The following is a 21013-nucleotide window of genomic DNA, read 5'->3' as shown; positions in this document are numbered from 1 at the left end:
AAGAAACAGATTATTATTTCTGTGGTGCTGGGATGGCACTCAGGGCCTCCTGCGTTCCAGGCAAGTGCTCTACCACTTCCCTACATCCCAGATGCCCTCGGGGCTTTAGAGGCTCTCTACTGGCCAGATCCTCTGGGAGGAAAAGTTCATGAGCCCCTTGCCTGGGGCTGGCTGGAGGCTTATCTATGTTCTAAATGAACTCCTCAAGCTACTTGTGACCACTTGCATGTCAGCAGCTCCAGAATCACTCTCAATGTGGGTGTCCCATGTCCTGTCCCCTACTTGCCAGTGCCCACCCTCTCATGGCTGTGGTTCCCTGAGACAGTTTCTAAGACCTCCTGCTATTAGGCACTGTGGCCCTGCCCCAGCATAGAGGAGGCACAGCCCGGGGGCAGATGTAACAGGTTAAGTTTTATTCGAACTTTCAACTTGTTCAGAGAGCACAGGGCCCCCCTCCATACTCCAGGCCCCCTTCCCCATGTCCCCTCTCTGGGGAACACTCAGGGTACAATGACATGTGTCTCTGGAGTCCTTGGCCCCTTCCCGGCCCAGCACACCCCTTCACTCCCCTACACTAAGGAGGGGAGGAGTGTGAGGAGGTGGGGGACCTGGAAGATTTGGATCAGAACGGTACATGCGCTGACAATAGCATCCGCTGCACCTGCCCAGGGCTGAGGCCTGGGGAGGCCCGCAGTGGAGGGGTGGATTCATTGTGGGCAGCAGGCTCCCTCTGCAAGAGGCTCCCCACCTCAGCTCTGGGGCCCCTGGCCTCCTGCTTACCCATCCTTCTGAGGGTATGACTCTGAGGTAGATTTCACAGAGGGAATGTGGGTCGGTGGGGTGTGGGAAGGGGGTTAGCTCTTTGAAGTTGATCTCCACAGCACCCTGGGCCCATTTGCGGGTTCTGGCCTGGGAAGCAGGCACTGATGACACCCACCAAACAGAGGCTGAGTCACACCTGGGCCCCAGGGCATCTATGGTGTCGGGGCTCCAGTGAGGGAAAAGGTGAAGAGGAGAATCTGCCGATACGATCTGGGCCTGAGTGTCAGGGCTCCAGAAGGAGGGCGTGGGCCCGGGAGCTGGCAAACGGTCCCTTAGCCTGAAGGTGATGACACAAGACCCTCAGTCTCAGGGTACCCTCTTTGGGCTGGCTTCTTCCAGCAGTTCAGGGGCCTCCCTCTCCTCTCCCACCCTCCCTGTTCCCCAGGGTGGGCAGAGGGGGAAGACAGGGCTGGCCTGCTGGGAATGACAAGAAACAAGATGCCTCTTTCCCCCAACAACAGGAGCCTCAAGATGGTCATGGGATGGAGGAACTGGCATCAGTGTCAGAGCAGGCTCTGGGACCCTACAGGGGCGTAGTACAGTGCCTAGGAAAGATGGGTGTGGGGGAGGAGCTCAGGTAGATCCTGGAGTCATCCAACACCTTCCCCCTCGCCTAGGCCCAGCTACTAGACACCTTCTTGGATCCAACCCTGTTTAAGAACAGAAAGGCAGAAAAGGCCAGAAGGTACACCCCTGCCCATCCCAGCCCAGATCCCATCTCCCCAGCAGAAACTGGGAAGATGGAGGGAGCCTCTGCTGACCTCCTGGGAAGAGCCAGAGCTGAGTGGTGCCTGGACCAGGGAAGACGGCACACACATTAACTCGGTAGCTAGTGGAGGTATCTGGGGATCGTAAGGGGCAGGCCCCACCCCCCGCCCCACGAGATTCATGCAGCATTCAAAGTGAGTGTTCAGGAGTGACAGGAGAGGACAGAGAAACAGCCAGTTGGGAGGAGGCGCCCTAGATCTTGCTGTTCTCCAGGTGGGAGTCAATGTGTTTGATGAGGGCATCATCCGGGTATCCGACAGGGAAACCCAGCTGGCAGAGGGGGCAACTGCGGATGTCGGAGCCCACTGTCTCCATCAGCAGCTGTGGGGAGAAAAGGGAGTCACTTATGGACCCCAGTCCCCACCCATGGTCCCCAAATCCCAGTCTGCCCTTTCCCAGGATCTAAGGCAGGGAGGGCTACAGCATTCTGCAGGGGTCTGGACACCTTTTCCCCAGCAACACCCCCAACCAGTTCAGCATCTCCTCCCCTATCCCAGGACATAGGTTCCCCAGGAGGTGTGTATAGGACAGTCATTGCTCAGCTTGCCAGGGCATCTGTAGTAATGAGGAATGTCAACACCCAGACAGGTGCCTGGGGTGACTAAGACACAGCTTCTGGATAACTCAAAGCAATGGATAATCCCAAACAATGTTCAACCCCAAGATAATTTTCTGACTGGCTTTGGAATATATTTTGGTCCTTCTAGGTGGCAAAGGTAGCTCTGACATTCAGGAAACTCATTATTTCAGTAAAATGATGAATCCCTGAGGTGCAGCTAGCTGTCTTCTAGGGCAGACAGAAAACAGCAGGGGCTCTGAGGCCTGAGGGAGGGAAGTCCTGTCCCTGTGATGGCCCCAGACCCACAGCCTTCAGTATCCCCCTCCACAGGTACCAAAATAAGAGAGGTTGCTTGAGTCAGGCACAATGCAGACTACCTTAGGCTCACTGCCTCCCAAATTCTCTAAGGTAATTAGATATTAACTGCCCATTTGGCAGATGAGGAAATTGAGGATCAGAGGAGAAAAGTTATACAGTTCCCACAGCTATTAAATAGTGAAACTGAAATCAAAGCCGGGATTGAGGGCCATACCCTTCACTTCGGCAATAAAATAGACAAGTCTCAATGGTGCAGGCCCCAATTTCCCCCAACAAAAAGCTATGCAGAGGGAGGTAAAGGGACTTGTACTAAGTCTGGGGTCCAGGGAACAGGCCTCTGCTTATCAGGTGTGAATATTTCGCATGTTGACACCCGAAGGGCAGGGTCCCCAGGACAGGATGGGACTCTTGGCCCTGCATCTCAAGGTGTGGGCCGCAGGTGTGTGCCCCACTCACGTTGATGGATGGCCAGGACTGCGCGTGCTCTGCGTGGGCATAGGCTGCGGCGGCCGGCGACTCCGGGATGGGGAAGCCGGCACAAAAGGAGGCGCAGCGGATGGTGCCCGCCTCAGGGCTGGGCGGGCTGGCGGGCATGGCCCACTCCTCCTCCTCCGAGGGCTGCTTCTCAAAGCGTAACCGGATGCCCTCGAAGGCGCGCCGCGGGCTCAGCGGCCTGCCAGGGCCATAGAGCTCGCCGCCGTAGGCGCGGGGCTTGGGGAGCGTGGCCGCCTCGGCCTGCAGCCAGGCCGGGGAGGCGCCCGCGTAGGCCGCCCCCTCCGCCAACTCGGAGTAGCTGCGGCGACCCTGGAAGCCAGCCTTCACGTGGTGGCTGGACGGCTTGGCGTAGGCGCGCTCGGCCAGCGTCCTCTCCCCCGGCGGCGGCGGGGGCGGCCGGGGCTGTGGGGCCGGGCAGCTGGGCGGCACCGGCGAGCGGCGCTGCGGGCTGGGCGACTGGCACGGCGGCGGCACCGGCGAGCGGCGCTGCGGGACCGGAGATGGGCAGGAGGGTGACGCCGGTGAGAGGCGCTGCTGGGGCGAGGGGCACGGGGGCACTGGAGAGCGGCGCTGCGGGACAGGGGACTGACACGGTGGCGCCGCTCGGGCAGGAGGGGAGGGCGAGGGGCACTGGGGGGCCGGGGAATGGCGCTGTGACAGCGGCGAGTGCCTCTGGCCTGGAAAAGAAAGTAGGGCGGGTTGAGGAAAGCCGTCAGAACTGGCTAGCTAGAGGCTTGCGGGGTCCAAAGCCCACCCATTCTCCTCCAGGCAAGAAGGTCCAAGGTGGTACACAGGACTAAGGTTGGCTGCCATAGCCACCACCCCCATCCCCACCTGCCCGCCCAGTTCCCGGAACCTGCCCTGTCATCCTGCCCCATCTCACCGCCACTCCGGGACTGCTCCTGCAATAAGGTTCTCAGGATCCTCCCCTGCAGGGAACTCAACTCACGAAGCCGGCCCAGCTCCTCCGTCAGCTCGGTGTAGGCCAGCGCCAAATTCACCCTGAGGTCAAAGGACAGGGAGTGGGACAGAGGAATGGGGACAGGGCTCTACAGTTCCAACTATGAAGGAAAAACTGGTTCTGTCACTGCACTGGGTCCCCACTTCAGGACCCTCCTATCCCAACTGCAGGAATTCTCTCTGCCTTTAAGGTTCACCTCAAATGCCACTTCTACCAGGGAGCCTCCATCTACTTCCAGAGACCCACTCCCCAGGCAGAAGGCAGTGGTTCCCAGCCTAGTGGCTGGGATGGGGAGCAGAGAGATTGCCAGGGGTCCCCTATTCCCTATGTGCTCCAAGCATTGTCTGTGGCTAGATCATAGCTCACGCAGGTATGTGTGAATGTTTTCCTATTCTCTGCAAAAGCTGTGATGACAAATAAAACACAGATTCATCAAACAGCTGCCCTGAATTTATAGTAGCTTTTGTCACTGAGTTTTTTCATAGCACATACTAAAAGTATAACACGAGCCATGTGCTGGGGGGAGGGGTCTATAAAAAGCATCCTCACCTTTGAAAAGGCTGGGAACTACTGCTGTACAGCCTATCATGAGCCCATTTCTAAGAGAAGACAGAGCCTCCTGGCTGGCATAGGTGCCAACTGATAAATATGACTCCAAGTTGGCCCCATTCTAGATCCACACTCTTGCCTGGACCTCAAAGCTGCCTTTGGCTCTTTTCTGCCTTGCACCTCCCAGGACCTCCTCCTAATGCACTGCAGGCCTGCAGGGGGCACCCAAATTGAGCACCTCTCAAAGGCTACCTCATTCTAGAATGTTACTGGGAGTTCCTCAAGGGCAAGGATTATATCATTGTATTTATAATATCAGCACCTTGCCCAGGGCCTGGTACCCAGGAAATATTCACTAAGTTGATACTGAACTGAGCCTCTCTGTCCATTTCTTTTCCTCCTTCCCTCTCTTCCTGCTCAGACCTCCAGAGGAGAAACAGAGCTGTAACGGATTCTAGGTTTATTAAGGGACATCTCACCATGTCCTTTCCTTTGCTTTCTATGTCACTCTAACCCAGAACCATGAAAGATTTTCACTCCAGTACCGCTCCTCCACCTCATCCACTGTGGCCTGCTCACCCACAGGGAGCCCCCTGACCTCACAGGAGGCTCTGCCATGGCCTTCGGTCCCGCCTTCCTTTCGGTTCCGAACTTGGACAGAGATTGGGATCTCCCTAAAAGCAGCAATTTGAGTTTATTTGACTCTCCCCACCTCCCCAACTCCAGAACAGACTTCTAAAACTTTGGAAGTCTGAGCTGGAGGGCAGTAGTAGATATCACTCCATGTGACTCTCCTCCTCGGTAAGAAAGGACCTCTTGCTCCAGGACAGAGATCAGGAAGCAGCCAAAGTTCTCCAGCCCAAAAGGCTGTCCCCATCCCATGGCTATGGGGATGGGATGGGGTGAGGGCAGAAGTGAGGCCAGTGAGTGCAAAGAAAGATTCCATGTGTTCCTGTGCTTGTGTCAAATTCCAAAGGGAATGAGGGCAAATTGTGAGTTTAGGGCTTCAGAAGGCAGGAAAAGCCCAAGTGGAGAGGGCAGATAGTGAATGCACTCCTCCACTGACCTGCTGGCTGGCACTCTACTAATTCTGGGACAGGGCTGGAGGGTGGGTGGGTGGGGAAACAGCCCATTAACAACAAAACCATCTTCAACCAATTTGGGCCAAAGCTGGAGTCCTGCACACAAGCAGGGAGTCTAAGGGACGAGTCCACTTCTTAGGGAAGATGATTTCTCCCCACCCATCTTCAGAGGGATAAGAAGTCCTAGGAACCCTCACCCAAATCCTGTGGCCTGCAATCCCACCACATCTGGGCCCCATAAATGTGTCCTGTGTTCCCCCACCTCATCTCACAGGTCTGTGGGAAGAAATGGCATCTCTCCCATGACTGTAGGTCCATGTATGCCCCACATCAAACTGGGGACTCCCCAAAGGAAGTCTCCTCCTTTCAGACCAAGGGAATCTGAAAGCAGATATATGTGTCTCTCATCAGACTGGGGCTGCAGAAAGGCAGGTCTATGCTATCTGCTCTGGGTAGGTGGGACTCGTTGGGCAAGGCACTGATAGTGTCATTCTCCATCCAGGCTGAAACAGTTGCTCTCCCCATCCACCTTCCCTGCTGTATCTCAGGTGACAGATACAGGTCGTTGACTTCACACCCCACCTTGGAGATCTCACCTGCCACACTCAGTTCCCAGGCCCCGTCTCTCAGGAGCAACCCCAGTTTCCACCGCCTGGGTCCTGGTACCCTCTTCTCCCGAGCAAAATAAAAACAACAACAAAAAAAAAACCTTGGAAATCCACAGCAGCAGCCTCTAACTCAGAACGCTTAGCCCCTCTCTCCGAGTGAACACTAGGGACCTAGGGCAGACTGGTTCTCTCCTCCAAGAGGTCCAAGCCACCCTCACAAAGATCCTGAGACCCTGGGCAGGGCGAGGGTCCCGACCTCCTCCTGATGCCTCATGGCCCTGTGGGACCTCCCTTTTCACTGGGCATCTCTCCCTCCTCAAGATGCACATGCCCAGGCTGCTGAATACACTAACGACCTGCATGACTCACTGAAAACACTGCCAATTCAGTGGAAAAAAATCTCAACTTCACAACACAACCCAAGAGCTGCACACATGCAACTAAATGCACATCCATTTCCTGACCCACACCTGAACACTTTTTCCATCACCATGCCTTTGGGAAGAGTGGGTCAGGTGAAGGGCAGCAGATGGCTGCAATACGGTGCTTCTCGATTGCTTAAATTAGGAAAAGTTCTGAGTCTGTCAGAACCTGAGAGGGACCCAAGGAGAAAAAAGAAAACAGATGATTTGTACAGGTGCTGATCATGGGCCAGGCACTGTGCTACGAAAATCATTTGTCTTCACAACAACCCTACAACGTTGCTACTGTTATCACCTCCATTTTTCAGATGAGAAAAGTGTGACACACTTGACCAACCAAAGTCCTTAAATCTTCGAAGTGGTGGAGCTATTGGGATGGAAGTTCTGGCCTCCTGGACTCCAAAGTCCAGATTACTGACCACTATACGTACACCTCCCAAAGAATCAGCAAAGATGAGAGCGAAAAAGCAAGAAGGCAACAGAAGGGCAAGAAGAGGCTGGGGAACTTGGAAGTGACCTGGGAGCCCTGAGAACTGCCTGGGAAGGGGAGAAGAAGATGCTAGACATGCACAGAAGTGGAAGATGAGAGCGGTTAAGAGCTGGCTCAAGGTCACATAGCAGCGGTGGCACACAGCAGGGATTCAAACACTTGCTCTTGGCACCTCCGCCCACTAGGCTGGCACCTTCAGAGGAGCCAGAGTGCAAATGGCAGAGCTGGCACCCTTGGCTGCAAATCATTCCACTCTTCATTGACCTATCCTTTCATTCATTCTTTTCACAAGTAACTCGGATATCTCACAATAAGCATTGCTGTTACTGATAAAGCAACTAAGATCAGGAAGATTAGAGATCTAAGCATCCTCCTTTAGGCCTCTTTCTGCCTCAAACCAGCTGTTGAGACCCTTGGGCTCTCCATGCTGGCTGCTATACTGGAGCTGGTGAGGAGGTGAGGATGCAGCAGGGTCAGAATTCAAGCTAGTATTGGGTGACGCAATTAGACCCAAAGAGAGGCTTGAGGTTCTAAAGGAAGCTGGGTTGGGGTCAGACTAAGCAGAGGGTTATGAGCTCACTGATGGTTCACTGTGGGTAGATATGCAGTCAGGGCTAGGATAGGGTAAGAGTCAGGGATGGGTTTAGCATTAGGGTTAGGAATGGGGTCAGGACTACAGCTTGTCCCATGATCAGAATCATCATCTGATTCAGAATTGAAAAAACAGCAAGCCAGAATTCCCAGCCCTTCCATCCCTGCCCAGAGCTGCCCACCACTGCCCCAGCCACCTCACCCTATAGGGGGAATTCAGGGGCCAAACTTTCCACCACCCACAGGCACACCCAGCATCAGTCTTCCCGCCCGACTGCCCGACCCTCTGGGAGGGGACCACAAGCACCGGGCCGTGGAGCGGACTTGAGGTTGCGGGCTGGGGGAGGAGGAAGTCGCTCTGCAACAAGCCAGTGCGCCACCACTTCCTTTCCGGGCGCCTTGAGTCCTTTACTCTCCTCGACCAGCTATGACTTGTGGTCCCCAGAGTACTTCATGGCAACCCCTGCCAGGTTTCCAGCACAGCTAGATATCTAATGTGCCTAGAAGCTTCCCCAAGTGAAGAGGAACAGAGCAGCTAACTGCAGGGCAGGAACCAGGGTCCCCAATGGCCCAGGACTGTCCCGTTCACGCTAGTTACCCCAGCATAATTATTAATAGCGCCCCCTTTCACTTTCAAAAGTGATCCTATTTGGTCAACAAATCACATGGTACCCCCCCACACACATAAAGGCCTCCTACAGAATAACCTGACGAGGAAAACCACGAGGTCCCACTGCCCCCACCTGCTCGGACCTGCTTGGCATCTGCACTGCAGTTCTCGGGTTCCTGAACTTCTCTGCAACTCATGTTGTTTATGAGAATGAAACGAGATCTTGAATGCCCAGCCTCACCTAGCACCTCACCTAGCACCTCACCTAGCATCCTGCTCAGACGAAGAATGAGGAGTCCTTGTGGACAGGCAGGGAAAGGGACAAACCTGTTTTGAGACTTTTTTTTTTTTTTTTTTTTTGAGACACTAGCTGAAAACTTGGTTTAAGGAGAGGAGAGGACATGCAGTTTCCCATCAGGGAGACAGCAAGCAAGAACTCCTCTGGCAGGCCTGGTTGGCAAACTGGGGGCTGAAGCCCACCAGTCCCTCAGACCTGCCTCAGAGCCCTTCCCAGCTCTCAGGGAGCCTGGAGGCTGCAAGTGCTCAAGGGTTAATTCCTCAAGGGTTAATACCACACCACCACACGGGTACCCAGGCTGATGGAGATTTGAAAGAAAGGAAGTAGGGAGGGTGAGAAGCATGAAAGGGGAGGCCCTGGGCCCGCTGGTTCTGGGGCATGAGGCTAAGCTCAGGGTACACAGGGGTCTCCAACTTCCGTCCTGACCCACCCCACACTGCCCTTGACCTCCGTGCAGAGTTTCCATCCTCTCTCTTGAGTTCACACTTCTCCCCCACCACTAACCGCAGCCCACGCAGAGGCTTGTGGGCGGAGAGAGGGGGGTAGGAGGGGTGGACGGAAAAGGGCCCAGGCTACAACACTGAGCCCCCCACGTTGGGAAAAAGAAAGACCTATAGTTTATAGTTTCCCCTCACCACCCATACTGAGTCCCATTTTCTAACTGGGGTCTCTCCCTAATAAGCCCCCTCCCTCACTGGGCCCTCACACCCCTCAGAGGGCCCCTGGAGTCTCATCCCCCTCAGGCAATCCCATGACTCCCCCTCCTCCTCAGCATTAATAACACCCTCAAAAAGTCCCACTCAGGAACTAGAGGGGAGTGGGCCATGGGTTCTGCACCTGCCACCTTGGCTGGGACCCTCCTAGGGTCTTTAGCTCTCTGAGCATCCTAAGAAGCTGGTGGGCTCTGCTTCCACCTCCTCCCTTATCATTGCTGCTGGCCCCTGAGAGACTCTTGGCATCTGGGGCAATTTGTCCTGCTGGCCTCTGGCCACCAAGAACCAAGGGGACCAAAGGAAATCTTGCCCCAAGGTCAGACCTGGAGGGTGGCAGCCTGTTCAGGTCTGGGCACCTGTTTACAGGGGGACATTGAGGTCCCCAGTTTGTGGACCAGGAGCTAAGAAGGAAGGGACCAGGAACCTTAAGGCTGAGCTGTATCCCAGGCCTGCTCCCCAGCATGGACAGCACCAGGAAGGGGATTCACAGAGGATAAGTACAAGGGAACTGTTTATTTAATGGTTTGCGGTACTGGAGATTTAACCCAGGGGCGTTCTACTACTGAGCTACGCCCTTTTTATTTTTATTTTGAGACAAGGCCTTGCTAAATTGCCGAGGCTGGCTTTGAACTTGCAATCCTCTAGGCTCCCTGAGTTGCTGGGTTTCCAGGTGTGTGCCACCCTGCCAGGCTAAGAGAGGTGTTTAGTGATGAGGATTCCCAGAGTCAACCTAGCTGCCCTGGTGTTCAAGCCGATACGGAGACACCTTTAGGATTCAAGAGAATCCCAAAAGAATAAGATAAACTCAGGAACCATGTCTCCCTCCCTCAGCTTTTACACCCCAACTCAGATAATCCAGCCTCAGCATAACACTCCTGGAAAATCCCACCTATAAATTCTCATTAGTCTGCAGGGTCAGGGGAAGCAGAAGGAAGAGGGGGTTGGTGGGAAAGGCAGCCCTCAGCAGGTGACCAAGGCTTTCTCAGGTGGGAGGGCAGGAGGTAGCCCTCGGGAAGTGCCAATTACCAAAAGGAGCTGAGTTTATAAGAAACTAAAACTACTGGGGGAGTGAGGACTTCCTCTGAGAATCAGCCTCTGCCAAATTGGGGCTGTCCAGAGAAACCCGGCCTGAAAGGCAGGCATGCTGGGCAGGCAGAGCCAGGCTGCTGTGGATGCAGCGATCAAGGAGGGCTATGGCTCCGTGGGAACCACAGGAGGAGAGGATGGCACAGCCTCCAAAGCATATTATGGGATGAGTTCTCTCCACTCAGCACATACCCTAGGGACCCCCACCCCTTCTCTGCCCTCTCCCACCCATCACACCCATCAACCTCACCACCCTTTCACTCTCATTAATGACTGGCTCCAAGCCAGGAGAGAAACTTGGGGTCCAGAGAGGGGAAGCCAAAGCCACTCTGCAGCCCGGAAAGGCCTGGGACTCAAAGCCTGAATGGTCACACTTGGCTCTGCCAAAAAGCCTCAGAGTTCCAGAGCCTTCATTGCTGGTCTTATTAGAAGGGATCAGACTCAATGACATGTAAGGGGGCCTGCCATATGACTTCTGGGGTAAGCTGGGATTCTAGAATATTTGGGTATGTGTATGTCCAGGTCTGGACACATAGGCAAGATGGGCCCAGAGCCCTAGCCACAGCTAGGGCAGACCCTCCACAGGGGCCCTCACACTCCCTCAGTAGCCTAACTGAGGGGTACCACCCAGCAGTCCCACACACTGGGTTCTCACCCTCTCAGATATCACAGCTCCACCCAGGCCCTCACCCCAGGGTGGAGACGGAGATGAGGGGTATCCCCAGCTGTCCAGAAGCTGTGAGGAAGACCAGGAGGATGACTGCTGGGAGGGATGACCCCTGGAGACCTGGAGCTGTGTAGGCTGTGTGACAGAGGGTTAGTTCCTGCCCCTTTCTGGGCCTCAGTCTTTTCCTTCAATGCACATAAGGAGTATGTGCCACTGGCCTCATCTCAGAGGACTTGAGCGGAAGGAGGTTTGAGCTCTATTTCTCAGAAAGTAGGAGAGGAGGAGTTCGGCTGCAGATGTGAAAAGCATCAGGCACCACCGCTGCTGGGTGGCCTTGTGTCCCGCTGTTAGGTCCTCACCAACACAGCTCCCACACTACTTCCTGCTGCCCTTCTGTCCTGACAGGATTCCAAGGTACCTTCTAGTTCCCCTGACAACTGCTGTGTGAACCCAAGGAAGACCCCACCTCTAAGCCAAGGGTTGCTCCCTTCCAAGACACGTAGAAAGGGCACAGCAAATCTAGAATGAGGCCATATCCTTTCTCCTCAATAGGGAGGGAAGAGTACTCGGGCCTTGTTCCTGCTATAGAAAAATGGGGCCCCAAAGAGGCCCCTAAACTCACCAGAGCACAAAGAACGTAGCAACAAAGTCATTGAGTAAACATCTCTCAGCCCCTGATACCTCAAGAAGAAATGGACTTGGTCCCAGAAGAAGGCAAAAGGAACATCCTAGAACCTGAATATTCCAGAACCCACCTCCTTCCAGGTATGGACACAGAGAGACAAGTGACCGAGACACCATACCCCTGAGGCCTGGGCTAGAAAGAAAGGTCATTCAAATAATGCAGAGGGATGGAAAGCAAACCTAAGGGGTACCTGGGATATACCTCCCCAGGTTAAGAGGGCAAGGGTTACAGATGTGACTTACTGATCGTCCCCAACTCTCTTCACCCACGCCATGTCCCGCTCTGACTGGTTGGTGGCCAGATCCTAAGGGGGAAGATCAAGAGGTCAGAGCCTAGCCTTACCCTTTCCTGGACCCCTTCTCGGCCATTCTGTCTGCACTCCTGGACGTCTAAGGTTGCTCTGTGCCCTCTGCCTTTACCTGGGCCCGGGTCTCTTGTAGCTGCTTCAACTCCCCCTGCAGCCGCTCGCATTCCGCCTGGAGCTGCTCCTCCCGGAGCTGAGCCCCCCGAGCTTCTCCCTGGGCAGCCTCCAAGGCCTCTTCCAGCTGCCGACGTTCCAGCTCACTCACACTCGGTGTGGAGCCAGGCCAGCATGCTGTCAGGTGACAGGACAAAGTCAGATTGGACTTAGCTGCCTCGACTGATATCCAGATCCACACAAAATGAAACAGGTGGGGACTACGGAGAAAAGCCAGGACAGATACCCAAGGATGAGACAGACTGCTACAAAGGGAGTGTGGAGAGAGGGGCTGACTGCTGTTTCTAACCTGGCTGGAGGCCAGGGGGGGAATGAGATAACCTCTGGAAGACATCCCAGACCAGACTGAGCAGCTAGGATATTCTCCCTGGGCCTCTCCTAATCACAACCTCAGACAGGCAAGGAACGCTGGGTGGGGGCACCCTCTGCTGGCGAACCCAAGAATTGCAACTGGTAGCCAGGCACCTATCAAAAATGGCCAAGTGGGAATGTCAGTGGGAGAAATTAGAGAAACAGTGTTTGCAGTGAAAAAACAGTTGGAAAGGGAAGATAGGATGATTGTGGGAGAAAATTAAGGTATTATAACAGGGTTTTAGGTAAGCTACTGGTGTCCAGTGGTGTCCAAATGTGGGTTTGGCTTGGGGACTTGGGGACTGGGAAGTCAGGGGTCACTGAGATCTCACCGTGACCCAAGGCAGATCCCCCTCTCAATGCCAGGTAGTGCAGGTCCAGGTCAGCACAGGGTGGGGCAGAGGCAGGTGGAGGGCTCAGGCTAGGGAAGGCTGCATCCCGGAGGCCTTGTTGCTGCCGGAGCTGCTGTTCCAAACCACAGATCTGCCGCAGGTGGGTTTCTACCAGGGCCCGCTGCAGACAGAGGAAGAGGGTTGAGGGTCTGCACAGCCCTGACAGGGACTCCCCACACCCACGACAACACCATTTCTGTATAATCATCATTCCCCAAACTGGAGCAGAGGCCACCAGATCACACATCCCACACTCTTGCTCCAAGTGGCCATGGGTGTAAGGCCTCTTCTTCCAGCAACTGCAATGCAGATGTTTCTGGCTACTGCCTCTGGCAAGGTCAGAGCAAATATCTCTGTCATTGACACACAGGAATTCTCATAAGAACATTAAGCCTCCCGGGCCTGGTGGTGCACACCTGTAATCCCAGCAACTTGGGAGGCTGAGGCAAGAGGATCACAAATTTGAGGCCAGCCTCAGCAACTTAGCGAGATCCTGTCTCAAAATTTAAAAAAATAAAAAGGGCTGGAGATATAGTTCCATGATAAAGTACCCCTGGGTTCAATCCCCAGTAACAAAATACCCACAAAACTTGAAAAAACAAAAACAAACAACACTCAGCCTTGTGTCCAGTCACTGCCACCCTGTAAGGTGTAGGCTGTTTGTATATGCAGCTTAACTACTTCTGGGTTTCATCTACCTCATGTATAAAACAAACAGCAGTACCATGCCTACCTCTTATGATGGTTTTGAAAGCTAAAATAGGTAAATATGTGTTCAGATATAGGAACAGGGCCTGGCACACAATAAGCCATATGAGCATTTATGCTTACTAAAGCAAAATTGTTATTTTCATTTTTTTCAGCACTAGGGATAGAACCCAGGGTCTCACACAAGCTAAGTAAGTACTTTACCACTAAAATACATCCCCAGCACCAAAACAAAACATTTTTACACAAACACCCAGGTACCCTCATTACAGCTCAGAAAGGTTATTATTTGCCCCCTTTTTCAGAGAGATGGAAGTTAAGTGACTTTACTGCGGTCATAGCTAAGAATTCACAGAGACCAAGTTTCTTGATTCTGACACCTGCTCACGTGCACAGTCACATGTTGACTGATTCATACACACACCAAGACCCGTCCCAGCTGTCAGACACTTCTGGTCTCCTTTGTGATCACTCATATCACCTCCCAGGCGCAGTGCTACAGGCACAGGGTAGACCCAGCATGAGAGTCAAACATTCACACACAGTGTTCCATAGGGTCACTGCATGACCAAATACAGTCACTTATAAGCTGGATGACACACAGAACCTCACTTGCAAAACCAAGTGGGCACTCAGATATAAGAGGAGTATGAAATGGGGTCACACAATCACAGGGTCAGAATGCTCACAGCAGAACCACACACCCACAATGCCTAGCAACACCCTCCAGCACCCCTGCTCCCTGGGCCTCACCATCTCCCCCAACTCTGTCTCCAAGTCGCTCTTCTCCACACAGAGTTTCTCGTAAGCCTGAATCATCTCCCCGAGCTGTTCTTCCTGCTCCTTATTCTTCTGCAACTGGAAAAGCCCAGAGGGCATATCAGAGTCATGCCTATCCTCAAATGAGCTCCCCACACTTCCCACCCCATGCCTACCACCCCGACTCCCAGCACTCTATGAAGGGGCAGGAGGAGCTGTAGCTGGTTTAGGTAGAACTGTAGACATCTCTGATCAAAGAAACAGAAGGCCAGAGGCTGGAGTGGGGTGACAGCATTGCAGTGGGTACCAGCAATAGGAAGCTCAGGGAGCTGGGCTAGATGGGGATCAAGGACTCACCTCATGCTGGAACTGGTTGAGCCGTTGCTGCAGACTGACCTTCTCCACCTCCAGCAGGGAGCCATCCTTGATTTCATACAGAGAGAAGCCGTGCTCCTCTCCAAAGTCACTGATCAGCGGGTACTGCAGAAAGGCAGGTTCTCAGGAGGGCCGAGCTTGGCTTCCTGCCCATGCCTGGGCCTCTTCATGCCCCCAACCCCACAATCTGCCTCAGAGTGTCCAATTTCCCCTCCCGTTCTCCGGTAGGATCCACCATTCCAGAGCAGATCCTTCATGATTGCTGCTGGGTCACATCCCTCAGAGAAGACTGCCCCTCAACCTCTCTTCTGGATACCTGGAATCTCTACTGGACACCCAGTTCCTGCTACCATCCCCCCACAACCCATACTACTACCTTCCTGTCTCCAGATGCTGACCTTGACCTCATAGACTTTGAGGCGGCGTCGGAGGGTGGCATTCTCCCTCTCCAGGCCCCCTAGCCGCTCCTTGATGTCCCCGTAGGCTGTGATGAGGGCAAAGTGGGAGGCAGAGCACATGTCTCCACCCAACGAGGGGTCTCCAGGACCATCCAGCCACACCTCGCTGGGCCCTAGGGCCTCCTGGGTCAGGATACTGATGTCCTCCTCAAACATGGACTCCATGGTAAGGGCCACAGCCCACACTGGGCCTCCTGGGAGAATAGGAACAATGTGGAGAGGAACAACTGGCACTTGTCCTCAGATCACTCATGCTGGCCAGAAGCATCCTGTGGATAGCTGAAAAGCAGCCTGGAAGATATCTGCCCCAGAGTTAAGTGAGGGACTGCCACAGCCCCTTCCCAGATGGCTAAGCCCCATCCTCTCTGCTGCCACTGTCTTGGTGGGGAGGGTGGGGGGAAGAGGGCAGGAATCACATGAAGACTTGCGAGTGGGGGAGCAGTGACAGTTGACAAATAGAGACAAGAAAGCCAGGCCAGCAGCAGGATCCTTGCAGAACCCAGGGAGACCTGTAGATGAGAGGGCCTTCCCAGCATGACACATCCTCAGACCCTTTTCCACCCCAGACCTCACTTCCCCAAGTACCTCACCAAGCAGCTTATCCCAGGCCTGTGGCACCCCAGCTCCTCCCTAAGGAAGGCCCAGTCAGCCTCTGGCGAGCCCCCGCCCAACTTCCCCACTTCCTCCTGCAGGATCCCAGAGTTCAGGAAAAGGAAGTGCCTCCCCCTCTTGCACTGGGGGCCGTGGCAACCATCCAGGCGCTCAGGGCCCCTGACCTGGGACCTGCAGGAAGTCCTTGGCCGAGTGTCAACGGCAACAAACTGGGCAAGGGGACTCAAGTGATGAGGGACGTCAATAAAGTCCCCAGCCAGTCCCAGAGTGCCGGCACATAGGGAAATAGGGCGCCCTGGGAGGGGACAGGAATGACTCAGGGCTCCCGAAAGGAGTAGGCAGCGAGGGGGTGCGTGTGTACTTCTCCGGGCCCTGTTTATGAATGTGTGGTGGCTGGCATGTGGGGGGAGTGTGTGTCTGTGAATGAGTGTAGGTGTGTCACCGTCAATGAGTGCTTTTGCGGGGCGAAGAGTGGGGTACGGAGTTAGGAAGCGGCCGGGAAGCTGTGTGTGTGCGCGCGCGTGTGAGCACGCGTGCGTGAGCGTGTGGGAAGGGTGGGCACGTTCGGGCCGTGTGTCACGTGAGGCACTAAGGGAATGTCCGAGGTGTGTGCGCGCGTTGGAGTGTGTGTGCGCCTGGGAAAGGGGGCTCGGCGGTGAGGCGCGATTTCAGACAGTGGGGTCTACGACCTCCCCGAGCTGCGCTGCAGGAGCTTAGGGTGCAAGGGCTCAGGCCCAGGCCCCAACAACCCCACGTAACCTCATCTAAGTACCAGGGAAACGCGTGTGACTGGGTCTGAGTAAGAAGTGTGTGCGCGTGTTTGTAGGGCTGGCCCCACCTTTAACCCTCTCCTGCCCACGCCATCCCCTCCCCCTACTCTGCTCTCCGGCGCTCACCACACCCCCTAGACCCCGGCCCGCCACCTCTGGCCCACCTCCACTTGCGGGCTCTGTCGCCCGGGCCGCCCCACCAATGCCGCCTTCCTCCGCATTCTTCTCCCGACACCCCAGCGGCCCGGCGGAGCGCGATGGAAGGCGGCTGGGGAGGGGGTGCCTCTGCCGGCCCGGGCCCCTCCTGCGGCCCCTTTAAGAGCCGCCCTTTAAACCCCTTCAGCTCGGCTGACAGAAATTGTCGCCCCTCCCCTCTCGGGCGCTGAGACCGCGCGGCCCCCTCCCCCACTGCTGGGCGAGCCCCGGGCCCCCGGCTGCCCTCCCGGGGCCGGGCAAGGGGCTCCGGAGGCGGTGCGGCCTGAGGAGCGCCGGCGGACGGGGCCGGGAGAATGCGAGCGGAGAACGCCGAGCTCTTCCCCTCCCCGCCACCCTGTGCAAACTGCCTGCCAACCTCCCGCCCCCTCCCCGGCCTCCCCGCGACCCCCGGGGCCCCGCGCGGGCGCCGATCCCTTCCCCCCGCCCTCGCCCCGGCCGGGGACTCACAGCTGCCGCCGGTTCCTGCTTGTAATCGCAGCGTACCCCCTCTGCCTGCTCCCTCCCCAGACGGGCACCGGTGCCCCCACCCCCCTGGCACCGCGCTCTGCTCCTCGCCCTGTCGCCGCCGCCGGGTCTCTCCCCACCCCCCACCCCTCCCCCTAACCCCCTCCCTCCCTCCCGCCCCGCTCCTCCTCCGCCGCCGCCGCCGCCGTCTCCTCCGCCTCCTCCTCCCCGGCTGCTCCAGGTTTCTCCAGCTGGGAAGGCGCCCCGGACCCCGCCGCTGCCACCACCACGTGGCGAGGGGCGGCGGCCCCCGCGGTGCGGCCCGGCCCGGCCTGGCAGCGCGCCCGGCGCCCACCCGCTCCCTGCAGAGCGGCCGGCCGCGCGGCGCCCCCCTTCCCGACGCCTCGCAGCGCAGTGTGGCGTGGTGGCGTGTGTTGGGGGCGTCTGCGGACAGTGCAGGGGTGCTGCTGGTATTTTGCCCGTTTGGTTCGGGGCTGTGTATTTTGAGAGAAAGTGAGGTTGTTTGTTTGTATGGTTTTGATCTTTGCTCATTTGAGAAGAAAATTGTTAGACCTGTCTACTCCTCTGCTCTGGGAGGAGGGGGCACTGAACACAGGGTGCAGTTGGAGAGATTAGTTAAATATGTAACTTCGAAAGTAAGAGTGAACTAAGATCAAATGTTCATTTAGGAAGACGGACATCCCCCCCCCCAATCACACAGAAGTGTCCACAGGCCAGAAAAATGAAGAAACAACATATTTTACCCTTTCCACAAAGATTATTTGAGCATCTGCCAAACCGCTGGACAGGAGACACAAGTTTGTTACCCCGCCCCCATTATCCCACTGTGTGACCTTGGGTAAGTTATTTAATCTCTGAGTTAGATTGGATATCATACTCTACCCCTCACCTTTATTGGGGAAGAACAGGGATCAGAACTAAAGGTACACTGTGAATGACTGGAAGGTGTTAATGAGTCATTTTAATTCCCTGGTAGATTAAAAAATATTCAGAGTTAGGGTCAACCTAGCCGCAGGTGGGGAATGACCAGGGGAAATTGGAAGACTGTGACTAAAAAGTATCCTCAAGAGATGTGGAAGGAAACCCTGCAAGGGGGCATAGCCCAGGGAGGGGGCTCTTAGTGGGGTCAGCATTTTGTTATAAACGCTGCTGGGATCCTTTTTGATTGGGGGGGCTGTATTGGAGAGGGGGACGATGAAAGAAAAGGTCTCTTGCATCCTGTGAGCTTTGAAAACGCAATAGCAACTGTCATTTTCACTGTGGGGAGAAGACTGGACTAGGGTAAGCAGCGCCCCCCAGGACCGCCAGCAAGAGCTCTCTTCAAAGGATTTCTCACTGGTTTCCTCCTCCTCCTCCTGCTAGCTTCCCTTGCAGCCTTTCCTGCTGGCTGCTCCCTTTTATAGACCAGAAGGGAAGGCAGGTCAGCCCTTGCCCTCCCAGGCACCAGCTTTCTCTGAGCCATGTGGAATGACCCACCTACCCTCTAGATGTGAAGGCTGTGATGTGTGTCTTCCCCTAATCCAAGGGTGAGGCAGATGTCCCCTTCCTCAGTGCTCACAAATTCTCTTCTGAAACAGACCAGGAAAGATTGGAGTATAGGCCAGAAGGTGTGATGGGGTTGTCTCTGAGACCCTCAGTGAGCACCGACTTTGCCACAAACGTAAAATCAACTGACAAGCTATCCCTTCCTTGCTGGAAAAGGCAGTAGGTCCAAGTACCCTCTGAGCACACTCTAGAATGTCATCAGCCCCTGCTGGTACTTGGATGCTTAGGGTACGGCCTAAATAAAGTCACCTGGTGAGATGGAGCCAAAGAGTTCTTCTAACCTGGCAGGTAGGGGGCAAAAACCAGAGATTAGGCCTGGTTCAAGTGCTCTAACATGTCCCTCAGCACCAGATCTGGACCTGATCTCATTATATTCTCCCCATTACTAGTTCTGTTGATCACACCAAAAGATAAATTTGGGAGCAGGGACTGTGTTCCATACAGCTTTGTATCCTTGGGCACCCTGAGGGTACTTGTTCACTATACGCTTACTCAACAAAGATTTTTTGAACACCTATGTGTGTTCAACACTGGAAATGCTGTGATGAGCATGTCTCTCTTGACCTCATGTAGCTTATACTCAGAAGGGTCAGAAAATTAAAAAGACAAATCATTAAGACAATTACATATTCTGATAAAAGGTAAAAGGAATAAACAAACGGGCAGCAACAGAGAAGAATAGGAGGACAAAATTGCTTCAGAGTCACCCAAGGTCTCCTGATGTGATGGCATTTAAGCTAACTACTAAAAAGCTAAGGGCAGGGGTTGTAGCTCAGTGGCAGAGCACTTGCCTCGCATTCGGGAGGCACTGCCTCTGCACCACATAAAATTAAATAAATTAAAGATACTGTGTCCACCTACAACTAAAAAAAATATTAAAAAAAAAGATAAGAAGGAATTTTCTTTGAGTGAATCAAGGGATGAAATTATGTGACTTGAGAGTCATTGCTTCATCTTTCTAAGACAGCTGGAGATTGGTGAGAATCTCTCCTAAGACTCTTAATAACTATCCAGGCTCATCATGGAGACAGAAAAAAGTAGAATCCAGGGGCGTGGCAAGGGGAGAGGAGGTGGAAAAGGGAAAGGCAAGCCTGGGGAAGCATGGCCAGGCAGTTGTGAAACCTTCCTCACTGGCCTTCCCAGGGGCAGTGAGAGAGGACCAACTGCTAGTCATTACTGGTAAGAGAGAAAGCAGGGCCCTAGCAAGTTTCCACCTAGGAAGCCATCAGGGAGATACTGTCTCCCACTTCCATGACTTTTGCTCTGGAGAAAGACTTTTTCTTTCTTGTCCCATTCTTGCCTGCAAAGAGTAGGAGGAGGTAGCAGACTGAATCAAAATAAAACCCAGATGACTCAAATAGAATCTGGGTAGCAGAAAAATTGATTAGACACATGTGACAATGCAGGATCCAGTGCCACCTTCACCCCCATCCTCAAGCTCCAGACCTTAGGAAATTAGGGTCACTAAAGAACAATCCTGGGCCTTCAAGTACAGTTGTAGGTCTTCCAGCTGACCAGAGGCAGGAAGATTGCAAGTTTGAGACCAGCCTCAGTTAGGACAGCAGGGGAGGACTCATTCCTTCACCAACTCCCCAAATTCTTTTACAGGTTATACAAGGCCTCTAATTGAATTAGGAGGGTTTGGTTGGAAATAGGGTTTGTTGTGTTTTGTTTACAGCTCTCTATATGCTTTTCTCCACAGTTATGTTTATGTCTATCTCCCCAAATTTTTATTTTTGTTTTGCAGTGCTAGGGATGGAACCCAGAAGCTTGCACATGCTCAGCAAATGCTCTACCACTGTACTACATCCTCAGCCCCTGAATCCCCCCAAAATTATATTGGGGCTGGGGATATAGCTCAGTGGTAGCACTTGCTGAGCATGTGCAAGGCCCTGGGTTCCATCCCCAACACTACAAAAAAACTATATTGAATTGTTGACCACTTCCTATGTATTATCCACTAGAACAATCGCTCCATAAGAAAGAAATTTTGGGGCTGGGGATGTGGCTCAAGCGGTAGCGCGCTCGCCTGGCATGCGTGCGGCCCGGGTTCGATCCTCAGCACCACATACCAACAAAGATGTTGTGTCCGCCGAGAACTGAAAAATAAATATTAAAAAATTCTCTCTCTCTCACTCTCTCTTTAAAAAAAAAAAAAGC

At 54.3% G+C, this 21013-nt stretch overlaps 1 protein-coding gene across 3 annotated transcripts; it reads right to left on the bottom strand.

The window, feature by feature from the left end:
- Window positions 1–391: 391 nt before the first annotated feature.
- Tbkbp1 (TBK1 binding protein 1) lies at window positions 392–17421 on the bottom strand. Of its 3 annotated transcripts, none has more exons than XM_078042141.1 (10): window positions 17291–17421; window positions 15186–15439; window positions 14770–14892; window positions 14407–14511; window positions 12886–13066; window positions 12144–12319; window positions 11967–12028; window positions 3846–3964; window positions 2924–3639; window positions 392–1911 (listed from the first exon to the last, which is right to left on the bottom strand). In XM_078042141.1, the coding sequence occupies exons 2-10, from the start codon at window positions 15408–15410 to the stop codon at window positions 1783–1785; spliced, it is 1836 nt and encodes a 611-aa protein (XP_077898267.1). In that variant the 5' UTR covers window positions 15411–15439; window positions 17291–17421; the 3' UTR covers window positions 392–1782. The 3 variants fall into 3 exon arrangements, with proteins under 3 accessions (XP_077898267.1, XP_077898268.1, XP_077898269.1); XM_078042142.1 differs by lacking the exon at window positions 17291–17421 and adding an exon at window positions 16792–17168; XM_078042143.1 differs by lacking the exon at window positions 17291–17421 and adding an exon at window positions 15831–16745.
- Between the last annotated feature and the right edge of the window lie 3592 nt (window positions 17422–21013).

The sequence above is a fragment of the Ictidomys tridecemlineatus genome, chromosome 3 (assembly GCF_052094955.1).
Source record: "Ictidomys tridecemlineatus isolate mIctTri1 chromosome 3, mIctTri1.hap1, whole genome shotgun sequence".
NCBI classification, from domain to species: domain Eukaryota; kingdom Metazoa; phylum Chordata; class Mammalia; order Rodentia; family Sciuridae; genus Ictidomys; species Ictidomys tridecemlineatus.
Note: the sequence above shows the minus strand (reverse complement) of the source record. Positions and strands in the feature narration are given on the sequence as shown.